At 42.3% G+C, this 15,047-nt stretch overlaps 1 protein-coding gene across 3 annotated transcripts in view; it reads right to left on the reverse strand.

Moving 5' to 3' along the window:
* The window catches only part of PTPRT (protein tyrosine phosphatase receptor type T), a gene marked incomplete at its 3' end in the record, with an annotated part of 341,057 nt that overhangs the window by 55,121 nt on the left and 270,889 nt on the right, over positions 1–15,047 (reverse strand). For all 3 annotated transcript variants that reach the window (XM_082007343.1, XM_082007341.1, XM_082007342.1), the window contains one exon: positions 8,853–8,882. In XM_082007343.1, the coding sequence (XP_081863469.1) occupies positions 8,853–8,882 (30 nt within the window). The remainder of the gene's footprint in view (positions 1–8,852; positions 8,883–15,047) is intronic.

Consider the following 15,047-nt stretch of genomic DNA (forward strand, 5'->3'; position numbering starts at 1 on the left):
GAAAATAAAACAAAATAAAAGGGAGAAAAACAGATTATTGTAAGAAGGAGCTTTAGGGTTTTTTTTTTCCCTCCAATTCAAAGAAAAAAAAAAATTCCTAACAACTAAATCGTTTTGCAAAGAGGTTTTTCATCACTAAAATGACATGCTTATGGTAAGTACTACCCCTCTTTTAAACTTCATTAGATTCTTAAAAGGATATTCCTTGCAACATATTTCAACAGGCTTTTTTTATTCACAGCACATGTCAGAGTAGCATTTACAAGCAAGTTGAAGAACACAGCTGAGCCCCAGCCCTTCACGAGATGGGTAGCTTGGCCAGTTACACTCATTTGCAAGGAAGGAGCAAAGAGAACTTAAATCTTTGCCTGTGTCTGTGGAAAATGGCTATTTTAAAGCAAGCTGATAATCCAGACCAGGAAAGCACAGATTTATGGACAAACGTCCAGTGTTTGCTGCAAACTTTTAAATAAATACATCTGTTTTATCTGCTCAACCAGTTGAGGTTCAGCCTTTTACAGTTTGTGGTTTCAATTCAAAGCCGTAGCTATTCAAATTGGGTACATAATTAGAGAGTGCATATTTAGATCTCTCAAAATCTCCATGGTGTATCCACTTCTGCAGATGCAGATGCAAACAAGGGAACTGTCCTTGAGTGATGAAGCAAAAAGCTGGCTTTTAATAATGTTAAAAGCTTTGCTTCCAGTGTTCAGCAACTTTAGTACTGTCAGATTTATTAACTATGAGCTACGGCCGTGGGAGCCCCCTTTTTTTTGTGCTGTGTACCTGAGGTAACAACAATAGTCTTGAAGTGTATTAACCCTGCTATGCAGTTATTTTAATCCTTTAGATTTGCTAATCATACATGCCTACACGAATTCTCCAGCAACAGGAATTAAAATTTCTCAGCGGGAAACACTAATTCAAAATGCAGAAGTCCTTAATAACAAGCACTCTGGACTGCTGGGGTGAGCCATTACAGACAACCACTACCGATGTTTAAAAACAGTGAGTCAAAAAGGGTGACTTCCTTATTAAATCCAGATTACGTTATTTGTGGCAATAGTTATTCTCTAAGTCCCATCGCCTGGTATCTTTTCAGAAATACCATCAAGCTACAAAGAGCTGGAATTGGCAAACTCGTTTTCTCTTTCAGTGAATAAGCAATAACATTCCTGCACGTGCTAGGCAGGAAAAAAATAACCCCAAACCCAAGCCCATCAGTCCCCAAAGGCCTGCTTACAAAAGCCCTATGCAAAGCAGTTCTACCTGGTCCTGTAGAAGACAGAGAGGCCCCTAAAACACTGGCTTGAATGCCTAAAAAGAAAAGGTGACATGAGTTTAAAGTTCTCAATCTAACTCGCACACACAAACTAGGCTGGTCGCAGGTGGACCGGCTAACGCTTACACAAGTTCAGAGAGAAGCCACCCAGAAAATTGTTCTGCATCTGAAAACGCTACAATTTTCTTTCAACAGCGTGTTACCAGTTTCCACCTTTCTCCCTCTCTGTTCCAAGAACGTAGAATTCCTTCATCTAAATTTAGAGGGAAAAGGAAGACAGATCTCTTTTGAGGATTTCAGACCTAAACTTGCCAGACACATCAAGGGGCTCTCGGTTTCTAAATGTGCCTTTTCTGCCTTCATTATGTGTCTGGATAGAGTGGCAGCGCAGGACTAAGCCTATTTGGTCCTTACCATCATTATAATTCATAGAAAGGATTATAAAATCAAATGACTAGCATTTTCTAGAATGTTAGGGATGTGATTTAAACCCACAGCTAGGTAGAGCTTTATTTCCCAACATGTCAAAATGCCTTTGGAATTGGAAAAGCATTTATCTGGAAATGCTGTTTCCAAAAATAAGGCACTTCAAGAGATCTCTATGAATCACTGACAAGCTGCATCAGTGACACGCTCCTGCTCTCCTTAGTGACCAGCCTCCCCGAAAAACAACTGCAACACCCAGATGAAAGCGCTCTCGGTGCACTCGCGTCAACTGCAGGCTGCGGCCAGCGCGTACCCCGTGCAGTGTGGCACCAGGCACCGAGAAGACACTTCCCATCTCGTGCATTATGCGGTTGAAAAGGGGAAGAAATAAAGGACCGGGCAGATATTTGGAAGAAGAGTCTGATCCAATCAACACAGGGTGAAGAGGTTGAAATGTCAAAATGTGAATAAGGTGATATTAATGGCCTTTTTACGTTTAAGTGTAAGGAAAATGTGCCAAGAAGAAAACAGGAGTCCATGCATGGGGGTTACTGGGTTGCCCTTTTCAGTTCAAGAGGGTTTGGAAATTAAGAGATGATGTATACAGGCACTATACACACACAAGAGGGATGAGACAGAAAGATGTTCAAAGCAGAATAAAAAAAAAAAATGAAACCAGCTGTATAACCAGGCAGTTGAAGGTAACCCAACTAAAAGCAAGGAGAAGAACTATTGGCAGGGAGCAGAAACTAAGTGCAAATTTTGAAAAAAAGAACGATGGAGATTTGATTCAGCTATTTTTGAAACCTCTACTCCTATCAGAGAATAGACATAAAATGCTGAAGCACTATATTAAAATTGAGGGAGATCCAGTTTAACAGTCAAGGAACACAAACTTAGTATCAAGTACAAAGCATTTACTGCCATCGGCATTAATCAGAAAGTTCAAGCACCATTTTCAGTTAGAAGTATCTGCAGGATGAGATTCCTGTTTTGCAGAGGTCTAGATAAAATTCAGGGATTATATTTTAAACACAGCTTCAAACTCATCTCTAACTTTTTATATCAATTTTACATGCATGAATGTTAAATCTTTAAGTGCCGCTCCTGAAGAGCTCTCGTACATGTACGTTGACGGATTTAATATTAGATGTTTCACAAGGGTGGATTATATACACTGTAATGTAGATTTGCATGCACAGGTAATTTAGACATTAGGTATAGATCACACAAGTTAAACACAAAATTTCCTCCTGCAGACAAGAATTGTGTATCGCCCTCATTTTCAATAAGCAGTTTAAGGAAGCTACAAAATACGCTTCCTTTAGGTACTTGTGCGCGGCAGCCTACCAGGAGTACACATATTATTGATGATGAAATCTGCACAAATTTAAGGCAGGCGGCAATCAGCCGTGCAAATACCCAACTGAGAGCACTGGTTAAATAGCAGTTCTACCAAAAAGGATCTCTGTCCCCTAAACCTGTATCATCAAACAAACTCTGTTTGAAAGAACAGTTTCATGCTGGTGTAAAAATAAGGGAGGGATTACACATGGCACCGTGGTCTGCAAGCCGCGGGTAATCCTTTTGCTCTGACTCGAGGATTGGTAAGGCCTCTGCCACAATCCCGCACTTCAAAGAAGATGCCTGCCAAAGGGACACAAACAGCGGCAGGACGAGCGAGGCAAACCTAGATGACCTACAAGCAAAGGCTAAGGGAAATATGGACCTTCAATCTAGAGAAAAGAAAATCAAATAGGGCTGATAGGTCGTCAAACATATGAAAAGACACCACAGGGAAGCTGTTCTCCCTCTCTCCAAGGGCTGCAAAAAAAGTAGCAGAGCTAAGCTATAAGAAGGACAGTTAATTTTAAACTTTGGGAAAACTATATGCAGTAGAGAGTGCCCATCTCTCAGACCGACCGGGTAGGTAGGCCGTGAAACCTCGGCTGTGAAAGGTCTTTAAACGGAGCGCAACAGTAATGAGGTTACAAGCAGCGCAGCCCTCGGCAGCCGGACAGCTGGGGTGCCTCCTCCCGCTGCTCCGACGGGCCCCCGGTCCCGCTCAGAACCGCAGCTCATCCCACGCTCCCTTCGTGCCGACCGCGACCTCAGCAGGGCCGAGAAACACTCGCTGGCCGGAGCACGGAGCCAGCTTACTGCTTCGTATAGCCGCCCAAGGGCAAGGCCGCCACTTCCGGGCACGCGCAGACACAGCTCTGCCTGTTCTCTTCGAGCGCCCGCCCCGGGCACCCGGACGCGGCGCGGCTATTGCAGGGGCAGGCGGGCATCGGCGCCAAGGCCAAGCGGCCAGCGAGGACCAGCCGCACCCTCCCACTTACACAGCAAACGTTACTTGACCTGACAAAGCGCGGTAACGTGTTTATAACTCAAAAGATGCTCTGAATCTGTGCATATACAAACACAGGGCCTGGAAAGACGCAGGGCTGCACTCCCCAAACTTTACATGATGAAATTAATTGCTATTTGTGGCGGACATTTACTGACAGCCACACAAACTTTAGACGAGACAGGTGCCTGTAAGAGCCACACAGTATAAATCTATACTGGTGTACGCAGCCAGCAAACAGTGCCCTCTGCAAAGTTTAGGCTTGCAATCACCACGGACATGTTTAAAATAAAATCTCACGTACTTTCTGGATTTTAATTATTTTTTTTTTAAATTTGCTTTCATTAGACTGGCATAACCACTGATTCATGATTCTGTTTTTCCAGCATCTAATGAGAAAATCAGTTTCTGCTTAAAATTCTGATTTAGCAAGCTGACCTGTGCAGGCAGATCCCACCACACATAGAAATATATGGAGATATTTGTATATATATGTGATTATACAGAAGTATGCCCATAAATAAAATGTTTTATTTCTTTTCAAATGTCTCACAGACAGTGGAAATAAATTCAGCACAAACTCTGTTTTTTCAAAAAATCCAAGTATAAATTTAGCTTAATACCTTTGACAGAACCCTTCCCATGAAAAGAAACTCCTGGCCAAAACCACCAAAACAATTAAAATTGGTATAAAATTACAATGGAAGTTGCAGGGGCTTCCTACATTGCAGTTGTGTCCTCAGTACAGTTCAGGGGAAAAGGAAAACAACATTTTGGCCATTGAGTGCCCTTTTCTTACTAAATAACATTAAACCGAATGCTTGTAACACATACATGAATCTATATATTTCCAGAAATACTTCTCTGGTGTGATATCACTCTTGATTAAATGTAAATCTGAAACCATTCCCCAGCCCAGGAGGAAGAAACAAAACAAAACAAAACAAAAAAAACCCAACACACACAGAGAAAACATTTCCATTCCTTTTTCTGGTGAGAAAATACTAAAGCCTTGATAGGGGTTGCTGCAGCTGAAAATACTGTTGCAAAGGAGGCGTCTGTCATTAAATGCAGAACATCCTTTAAACCGGATGAATTGCTGCCTGTGTTTCACAGCTTCAGTTTGGAAAGAAACACAGACCTTCAGACGTGGAGGGGCTGCTGTCTTACGCTGCACGTCGTGTCTTACCGTGCATTCAACTGCAGCGCAACGTGACAGGGCTAGCAGTTCTGTACAACCCTTAGACAACATCTGCACTGGTGTAACTACAGAGTAACTCCTCTGAAAAGGTGCATGCATCACCCTGGTGACACTGATGCAAACGAGCGGACCAAGCACTCCGAATTCCGTATCCCTCTCTTCCCATCACAAAACCGAGTTCTCGCCAAGGATCTCAAACCACAAGCAACTAACTTTTAGTGATAGGTAAATTGAAATACACAAAACCATGTCAATCCTGCACACTGACTTAGCAAGTTAGGAATGGAGGCCTCCTGGGTTTGTATTTTCACTTAATTCACTTAAAGTGTGTTAAATATCTTTATGGCCTTCTCTTTCAGCCACAATAATATCCCTTCCTATATGTTGTAGGAAGTGCTGCTCTACAAAAATCCTACAACTATTTACCTGCTATGCACAAAATATGCACAAAATAGCTAAAAGAGCTGCTCTTGCAAATGAATATTTTTGACTGGTTTCACCAAAGCTGCAGGTACTCAACCATCTTACAGAATCCGATTTTACAGTCCTGGCTTGCAGCAGAACACAAGACAGGCTGAAGGAAGTCTAGAAACTTCCACGGCACTTATGGCCCATCTCCGCAAAAATCAGTTACTCATGATATAGGTCTCCATGACTATTCATTAAGGACTGTTTGGAAGAGTTAGGGTTGGGGATTTTGGTCCCTCACAAGAAGAAATGCCAGTATAGCTGATGACAAAGGGTTGAGAGGAATTATCTGAAAGCAGGTAAGAATTACCCGTGTTTGAAGCACAACTTCAAAATCTAGAAACTGAAACTAAAAATAAAGCGATGTAGTCCATATGGCAGTATTTAAAGGTCTGCCAGCAGATCTATTTGAGAACCTGCTTTTCAATACTGGTAATTCATTCAACTGAATTTTGCCTCAGGACTAAAACATTCATATGAGGTCATAGCACAGAAACCAACTCCATTTTAAAAGTCTATGTATATATACGTACTGCTGCTCTTATTTTCACAACATTCCAAATAAACTTAGATCAAATCTCTCTGCTCATAAGAGGCTGTAGCAATTTCTATTAGCTTTGGTTAAGAATTACACAGTCCTTGGCAATTTAAGATTTTCATCCGCAATCATTATGAAACATCTTATTTCATGTGAAACTTGAAACACTAAATTCAATAAATCTTCATCATATGCTCCTTCATGGATTCTCCTTCTTTCTTCCCTCGCTACTGGCACATCCCTCGTAACTTGACTGTGTTTATGGGTTAAAAAAAAACCAAAATAAGAGCTCAGTTTTGCCAGATTAGGGAAGACGACAAGTGTCAATCTGAAAACAAATGCTGACACGTACAGCCTGATGATGGAAGTATTTATCATGTGATGACTACATGTTACCTCCACCGTTGTGATGTTCCAGCTGGCAGAGCTCATGCTTGATGGTGTACCTGGGACACCATAAGCACAGAGCTAGGAATAAGCTCTCTGCAAAAAATGCTGGGCGCAGTACTAGGGAGATACAGTTAGAAGATTCCTGCATCCTGCACCCCAGTGTCCACTGAGTGCTTCGGTGGGCTGCTGTGAACGCATCAGCTTGCCTGATGATACCTCTGGCTTTTCTCCACTGTGATGCGCTGCATGGTGCACATCTGCCTTACTGCATCTTATTAAAGCACTTGCTTCTGCTACTGCTGAAGCTCATTGCAGCCTCAGGCTTCAGTGACCTCCCGAGATTTGTCTCTTCGCTCTTCCTGAGTCACTCTTCTGTCTCCTGAGAAAAAAGTTCTAGTATATTGATCCGCAGAAGCCATTGCAGAGAGCAAAGAGATCGCTTAATGATACCCTTACTTTCTCTGGAGCGGAGTAATCCTCAGCTGACTGCTTAAAGCAATGTTGCTGTGCGGTTGTAAGACGGCGTCACAGAGGGCTCAGAAGTTGATTCATGTTTTTAAACACACAAATCCCAAAATAAGTTAAAGCAGAAAACATTCTGACCACATACTGTCTGCTGGAAGAAGACAAAATTATAATGGAAAACTGGGGACTGAATTTTTCAGGCAATGGTGCTGATGGGTCATAAGGAAAAAACAAAACCTGGGTCAGTGCAGGGAGCACTTTTCTGACGTTCATGAGAAATGTGCAGAAGAGGGAAACGCAACTAGCTAGTAGCACCTACACGTTAAAACTGTCCCCTACTTCAACAGTCAGTTAAACTTATCTTGAAATCCAAATACTTAAGGTCAAATTCCATTCTTGGTGAACCAGTGTGAAGTCTAGAAGAAATGGAGTTACTCTGCATTTACAACAATGTAACTGGGCAAAGTCAAGACTCATTATGGTGTCTTTAGGCTCCTCACACACTTAGCAAGTGGGGAAGGTTCCTCTTTCAATTAGTTTCTAACAGGTCATGGAGAAGCAACATCACTCCAACGGGTGGTACATAGGGATCCTCCTTGCCTTGTTCTTTGGATGTAAATCAATTCACAGGGAAAAGAACTTCCACTAAAAGGGCAGAATACAAATGCACTCATTTTGCTGACCTGCTGAACACCTTTGAGATGTGTCCACAGGCCAAAGACACCAGATCAAGACAAAGATGAACCGTATGAAGAGGCAAAGCAGGAGGTTTCCAGGGATGGCAGACTAGGAGGGGCTAGCAGAGCAGACAGGGCCCTTTTGACAATTTTGTTTATGCCAGAGCCCTGGAAAGTCTGGCAGGTTGCTGCTTTTGAGGGAAAGGTTTAGGTCAGCGATACAGCTGCTGCTTCTGAGACGGAGAGACCCGTTTCTCTCCGCAGTAACAGTTGCCTCCTCCATCCCTCCCAACCCTCTGGCGGCAGCACAGACATCCAACTCAATTCTCCAGTACTCCTTCCTCAGATCATTGATCCTCTCCTCCTCCTGATCCTCAGACAACTATTATCATGGCAGAAACAGCTTGGCCCTGATTACTTTCCAGCCCCTCAACCTTTAGACAACAGATGGCTCTGGAGCTACTGATGTGTGAAGCATTTTCATGTGCCTTAACAACTGCCTTAATTATGCAGCATTGTCATTAGGACTGGACAGGTGATTTACATCTGAATATCTGAACCACTTCATCATCCAACCGTCTAAATGGATGCTCAGAGCCTGGCAGCTCCAGGAACAGGGACATTTGCTGAGATAATGTCAAGTTAGTTGTCAGAAACCTTACTTTTTTTATAAAGCTTATATCCATGGCTGAGAAATTCCCAACAATAACTTTCAGGTGTGAATTTCCCTGCAGTCTGGCTGAAGATGATGGACAATTTAAAAAGATGCAGTTGGGACACTCTGTATTTGTCCACTGGCATTTGAAGAACTATAAACCATAAGTGACATACCTGTGGACATTTATGCGTTTGCAGGCACAGTTATAGGTGCAATGGTGAAACAGGGAAAGCATTAACAAGTGTGAAAGTGAGAAAACAAAACATAAGCTGTTGGAAAGATAAGGATAAATGAAATGATTAAAAAAAAAAGTGCTAAAAGAAAAGAATACAGCAAAGCACAAAATTACCACAGGGTGAGGACACTCAAGAAACGCCACCCCCAGCTGAATACTTACAAGTAATAGGAGTAGGAATATGCATTTCTTCTAAATATCGACGGCCAGTCATATGAACAAAATATCCAAAAGGAGAAAAAAAGAAAAACACATAATTAGATTTATATGACCTCTGGGATTTTTTTCAATATACAAAGTATTTGTGCTGCCTCTTGCACTGGATTACTTTCCTCCTACGCTTTTTTCAGGAGCTATACGTCAGTGAGGAACGGATACTGAACTGGAGACAGGAAACACACGTCGTGTTTCCACTTCTACCACCATGAATAAATCCCCTCACCTCTTTCTTCCTTAACTTTGCCATATCAGTAACATGGGCAATAAGACTTACCTTTGCCTGTAAAGTGCTTTGAGATTTTTGGAATGGAAAGAAATATGTAAGAGCTCTTAATAAAAACAACAAGAAATACAAAAGCGACAATGTAGGAACACCACAATTTTGGAATATTTAGACAATTAACAGATTGTGTAATGATAAATCAAGCTTCACCAAACTCTAAAATGGAAATAGTTCATTAACAATTCAAGCACCACTACATATTTATAGATGATCACCAGGGGTATGCATTAGCTTTCTGCATCACTGTGATTAAGCATTTTCTAGTACAGTTTTTCAAAAATACAACTCAGAACATTTTGATATGGTTTTGAGCAGCGCCACAGAACAAGTTATAACTGATTGGCAAGGCTTAAGAGGCCATGTCTTCCCTTTTAGAACTGGAAAAGGGCTTTTCTGAAAAGGCAGCTTCACAACAAATCTAGCACACGTTATTACAGATTAACAGCCAGGCACAAGGGAGCCTTGAAAGCAGCAGCCATGGTCAAGGCAGAGAAAAACAATGAAACACAAACTTCAACCTGTTGCACAGCTTTAAAATCCCATCCTTGCAGGCGCTACAAATACTAGGAAGCGCTTACAAGTATAAACGTAGGGTTCAAGTGTTCATTTTTATGGTTGCTCTGAACACAACTTTCATAAACACACGTGGAAAGCAGATTGAGCACAGTTACTCTCTGCGCACAATTGCCGTGAAGGGCAGTGACTTACAGATGCTCGGGAGGATTACTCTGAAATTATGTGTTTTGTCTGGTGGTGGCCCTTGCTATAAACCTGAAATTCTGGCCAGATTCCCGATATATGCCAACTTACTTGAATGACACCAATTTCACGGTACACCGGAATGTATTTTTAACATAATGCTATAATCTCCTGAAACTCAGAAATTCTACATGCCACAGCAATGCACCAGTTAAGGTGTCGTGATCGCTACGGAGCTTCACTGGGAAAAGCTGAGCTCCTCTGAACCTCTAAACAAAGAGCAAAAACACCAGGACGTGGAAAATGGGAGCCCACGCAGCCGAGCCCTCCACATCCCCCAAATTATCCCATTAATTAAAGCCCTCTGATACGCCAGTGCCAGGTGTCACACAGCACTATGAACTCTAATTGTTCTACTGAACATTTTGCTGTAGTTTCTGCTTTTCTCATGTCTCAGCCAGTGGACATGTGTGATCACACGAGACCCTTAGTTCTTGTTAAGCAGCTGCGTGTCCGTCAAGGCTACAGAGGAAAGCTCAGAAAGATTCATTCCATAAGGACAGAAAATAAAGGAATATGAAGAAAAGGAGGATTATATTTTGGAATTGGACAGGCCATTTTGGCTCAAATTCTCCCAAAATACGCAACCTAAAATAAGGATTTCCTAAGGAATATTTCAAAATTAACTGTTAAAATCGGTCTGAGTTACGGATCACTAAACACATGACCCAATCCTAGAATGTATCACACAACCTGCAAACCCTGCCTTGTCACCTACCTTAAATACAGATACAGAAGGGACATGGGTCACTGAATGTGCCAATATCCTTAGGGTAATTCTACCCTATAGCTTGGGCGTGTTTTGCTCAAGCGGCTTTTGGGTTTTTTTTAATTAGTTTAAGGTAACAACCTAAATCCTAATCCAGAACAAGGAGCTGAATTTTCATAGAAGGAACTAATCCTAGACCCTCGTAGCCCCAAATCTCCTTTTTTTGCTACCGACAGCAGTTTAAAGAACTTATTTACACTGCACCCATGACAGGCTGTCTGATCCTATTTATTCAGTCTTATACTTAAAAGGGTCAGTAGAGGCTTTGTCCGCTCAAACGCACGAGCCTGAGAAGTGTCACATTCTTCACTCCAGGGAAATGCAAGTCACGATTACACCAGAGTTAAAACTGTCCAGACAAAATCAGAACTGACCACAATTTAACCCTTTGGGGGACAAAGTCAAAGGGTATTTTCTCCAGAAGTTTACACATCTCTTTTTTTTCTTGTTTCAGCTTGTTTTTTACTAACCAGTCCTGTATTGTCTATTGCTTAAAAATATCTAACTAATGTTAAAGATAACAAAACAAGCACCTTAGAGAATTAGCAATGTTTTGATACAATAAAAATGAGGTATTTCAAGGTCTGTATCTATTAATGAAAGAAAGCAGGACTGTCTTATGTGGGCACTGATCACCAACTATAAATTAACAGGCTAAATTACGTTGCAGTAATCTGTGCATCCATATACAGATGATGATATTGGAGTTGCAAAGATGTAACTCATACCTAGTGGGTTCCCAAAATGAAGAAAACAAATTTTGATAATGATTTTGATTTTAGATACTGTAAGACAGTCATATTTAAACCAGAAATTTATACACACACACAATTTTTACATAGATATACACATAGAGCAGACTTTAGGCAACTCCAGCATTCAACAAAAAGTTTTAGATAACAAAGTCAAACACAAATTTTCCACTGCATAAACATTCTGGCTGGTTTAAGATAGCTTCACATATCTGATTAAACCCTACAAAACATTGGCAGCCCCCAGAAATTTGCCAGTCGCTGTAGCTTTTGCAGTATGATCTATTGAAACTACGAGCAACTGGGCAACACTTGCTCAGGCCTTATATGTGAAAGGTTCAAAAAAAACCATGCTGATTCGGTGCGTCTCAGAAACAAAAAGCCGCTTCTGACAATCTGTCTAATCCTAATCTCAAACCAGCGTCCGCCTTCTCTTAGTCCTTCCGTCTCTTCTCATCTCTCTTCTTCCTTTGCTCTTTGCGCTGGTTAACAAAATGCTTCATTCGGGCAATGAACCAACAATGTGCCTGTTACCAACGAATTACGATGCCCTGGACCACGAACAAATGTCACTGTGGTATTTTCCATCGCAGTTTGAGGAAAATGCCTCAAGTTTGTCCAATTAAATTCTTTTTCTGCATTGTTGCCTTGCAAGACTACCCTGTCTTGTACACTGAGGCATGAGCCTTAGCGAACTGAAAAGGGTAACTCTTTTTAAGTAAGAGTTTGAACTCTTTTAAAAACTCTTTTTAAACTCTTTTAAAAGGGGAACTCTTTTTAATGCAAAAATTGAATGAAAGAGCTTAAGCGCCCAACATTTCTGTTTGTAAAATAGAAAGAGAACTTTGCTGTTAAACTGTTTTCTCAGAGAAGTGCAAGTTTTCAGTTGTGCTCCTCCAGAAGCTCAAACTAGTCTGTGGTCCAAAACAGCCTTTCTTTTTATAAAAGCTGGTCCCAATCTGCATTAGTTTACAAATAAAATGACCCCAGCAGGCTGTTCATCTTCAGGGAACACTTGTCCGAACACTTGAGGCTCCAAGCCTCAGCTGGCCATGCCTGGCAATGCCTGTTCAAGGGAGACCCAGAACCAATGCAACCTCAGCACAGAATCACAGAATGGTGGGGGTTGGAAGGGACCTCTGAAGACCATCTGGTCCAACCCCCCTGCCAAAGTAGGATCACCGAGGGCAGGTTGCACAGGAACGCATCCAGTCGGGTTTGGAAGGTCTCCAGAGCAGGAGACTCCACAACCTCTCTGGGCAGCCTGTCCCAGGGCTCCATCACCCTCACAGTAAAGAAGTTTTTCCTCATGTTAAGGTGGAACTTCCTGTGCTGCTGTTTATGCCCATTGCCCCTCGTCCTGTCACTGGGCACTACTGAAAAGAGACTGGCTCCATCCTCCTCACAGCCACCCTTCAGATATTTATAGATACTGATAAGGTCCCCTCTCAGCCTTCTCTTCTTCAGACTAAACAGCCCCAGGTCTCTCAGCCTTTCCTCATATGAGAGATGTTCCAGTCCCTTAATCATCCCTGTAGCCTTCCATTGGACTCTCTCCCGAAGTTCCCTGTCTCTCTTGATCTGGGGAGCCCAGAACTGGATACAGTGCTCCAGATGAGGCCTCACCAGCGCAGAGTAGAGGGGGAAGATAACCTCTCTCGACCCGCTGGTCACACTCTTCTTAATGCATCCCAGGAGACCATTGGCCCTCATGGCCACCAGGACACATTGCTGTCCCATGGATAACTTACTGTCTACGAGGACTCCAAGGTCCTTCTCCATGGAGCTTCTTTCCAGCAGGTCAGCCCCCAACCTCTACTGGTGCATGGGGTTGTCCCTCCCCAGGTGCAGAACTCTACACTTGTCCTTGTTAAATTTCATGAGGTTCCCCTCTGCCCAACTCTCCAGTCTGTCCAGCCCCCGTTGAATGGCAGCACAGCCTCCTGGGGTATCAGCTGCTCCACCCAGTTTTGTATCGTCAGCAAACTTCCTGAGGGTACCTTCCAACCCTTCATCTAGGCCGTTGATGATGATGTTGAACAAAACCGGACCCAGTACTGATCCCTGGAGAACACCACTAGCTGCAGGCCTCCAACTGGACTCTGCATTGCTGACCACAACCCTTTGATCTCTGTTGCTTAGCCAGTTCTAGACCCATCTCTCTCAGTCCAGCAGGTTTGTCAGCGATGCTGCAGGTGTGCTACGCAGACTTAGGGAGAGCAAGCCTCTGAAACCTCTTTCTGCACTGCTATAGCTTCTAAATGGGAAAAGATTTTAAAGTCGATGAGCCAGTTTATTTCCTATAATAGTGTGTATTCCAGTGGGTAACCTTGCAAATGACAGTGAACAGGCAGGGAGAGATGCCATCTGCAGTGATTTTGCCTGTTTGCACTGGGTGGAGGGAACGACCCAGAGGAAAACGTAGTTTTCCAGCCCTAGAAAGAAAAGGGGGAGAATTTATCTTTCTTATACTCCCACTCGCCTCCTTTCTAATTTTAATTTTGAAGAAAGATGCCCAGGTTAACAGAGCTGATGGCAAAGCCAGTAAAGTTCTGTCCACGGGACATCACACCCAAATTCACTAAGCGTCGCTGCTTTTGGGACCAGGCTAGTTCCACCAAAGAATGCGCGCACTGTTTTAGGGGGCTGGCTCAGGTCAGCACTAGCTTGGGAATTTTGATATCAAGCAAATAGGTTCTCAGACCCCAGCCCCTGGAACTTGCTCTGCATTATGAGTATTTTTGATTCTGCATTTGTCTGTGTTTCTCTGCCTACGAGATAGCAACTTCTATTGCAGCAGTCATGACAGCCAAAACATCCTAAGAATGAAATGTTGGAAAAAGCTCGATCGTGATAGATCTCCCCATCATTTACTTCTCTGAGTTAAACATGCATCAGAAAAAAAATAAAAGTTAAAATCTACAGATTTTATATACCTGCTAAATAAACTATATAATAGTCTCTGTTTCCTCCTGACCTCTAATAAAAGTTTTTTATATTATGCATTAAATATGTAGACTTCATTTAAAAAAAAAAAAAAAAGGCATTAAACAAACCAGAAACCCAGCTCAATTTTTCCTGAAACTATTTTTCTGTTTCTCATTGGGGGCATCCAATTTCTTTCTGCTCGTGAACCAAAAAGCTCTCGAGAGACTGGAATCAGCCACATCTATACTGTTTGGGTTTAACGTTGAATGGAAGTGCAGTAGCTGTGACAGCAAAACACATACACATTTGTTCCATAAAATCTGAAATTTTTGCATGCAACAAAAATTGGATTAAAAGTCTAGATTACTTACACCTTCAGTTAATTCAACAGGAATTCACAGTAATCAGTACATATGTGATTGCTTTTGCAGAATTACATCATTTGGAAAGGCTACTCAAAGGATACCCAGTCCAACCTCCTGCTTCAACCAGTTTCACTTGTAGCAAGCTCCTCAGGGCCTTGTCCAAGTCAAATTTCTCCAAGGATGGAGGTTCTCCATCTCCAAACAATTTGGTAACCCTCCTCTGGACTTGCTCTAATATATCAGTACCTTTCTTGTACTGAGGATTCCCAAACTGGACACCAT

The sequence above is a fragment of the Phaethon aethereus genome (genome assembly GCF_964289735.1).
Source record: "Phaethon aethereus genome assembly, chromosome: 16".
NCBI lineage: Eukaryota > Metazoa > Chordata > Aves > Phaethontiformes > Phaethontidae > Phaethon > Phaethon aethereus.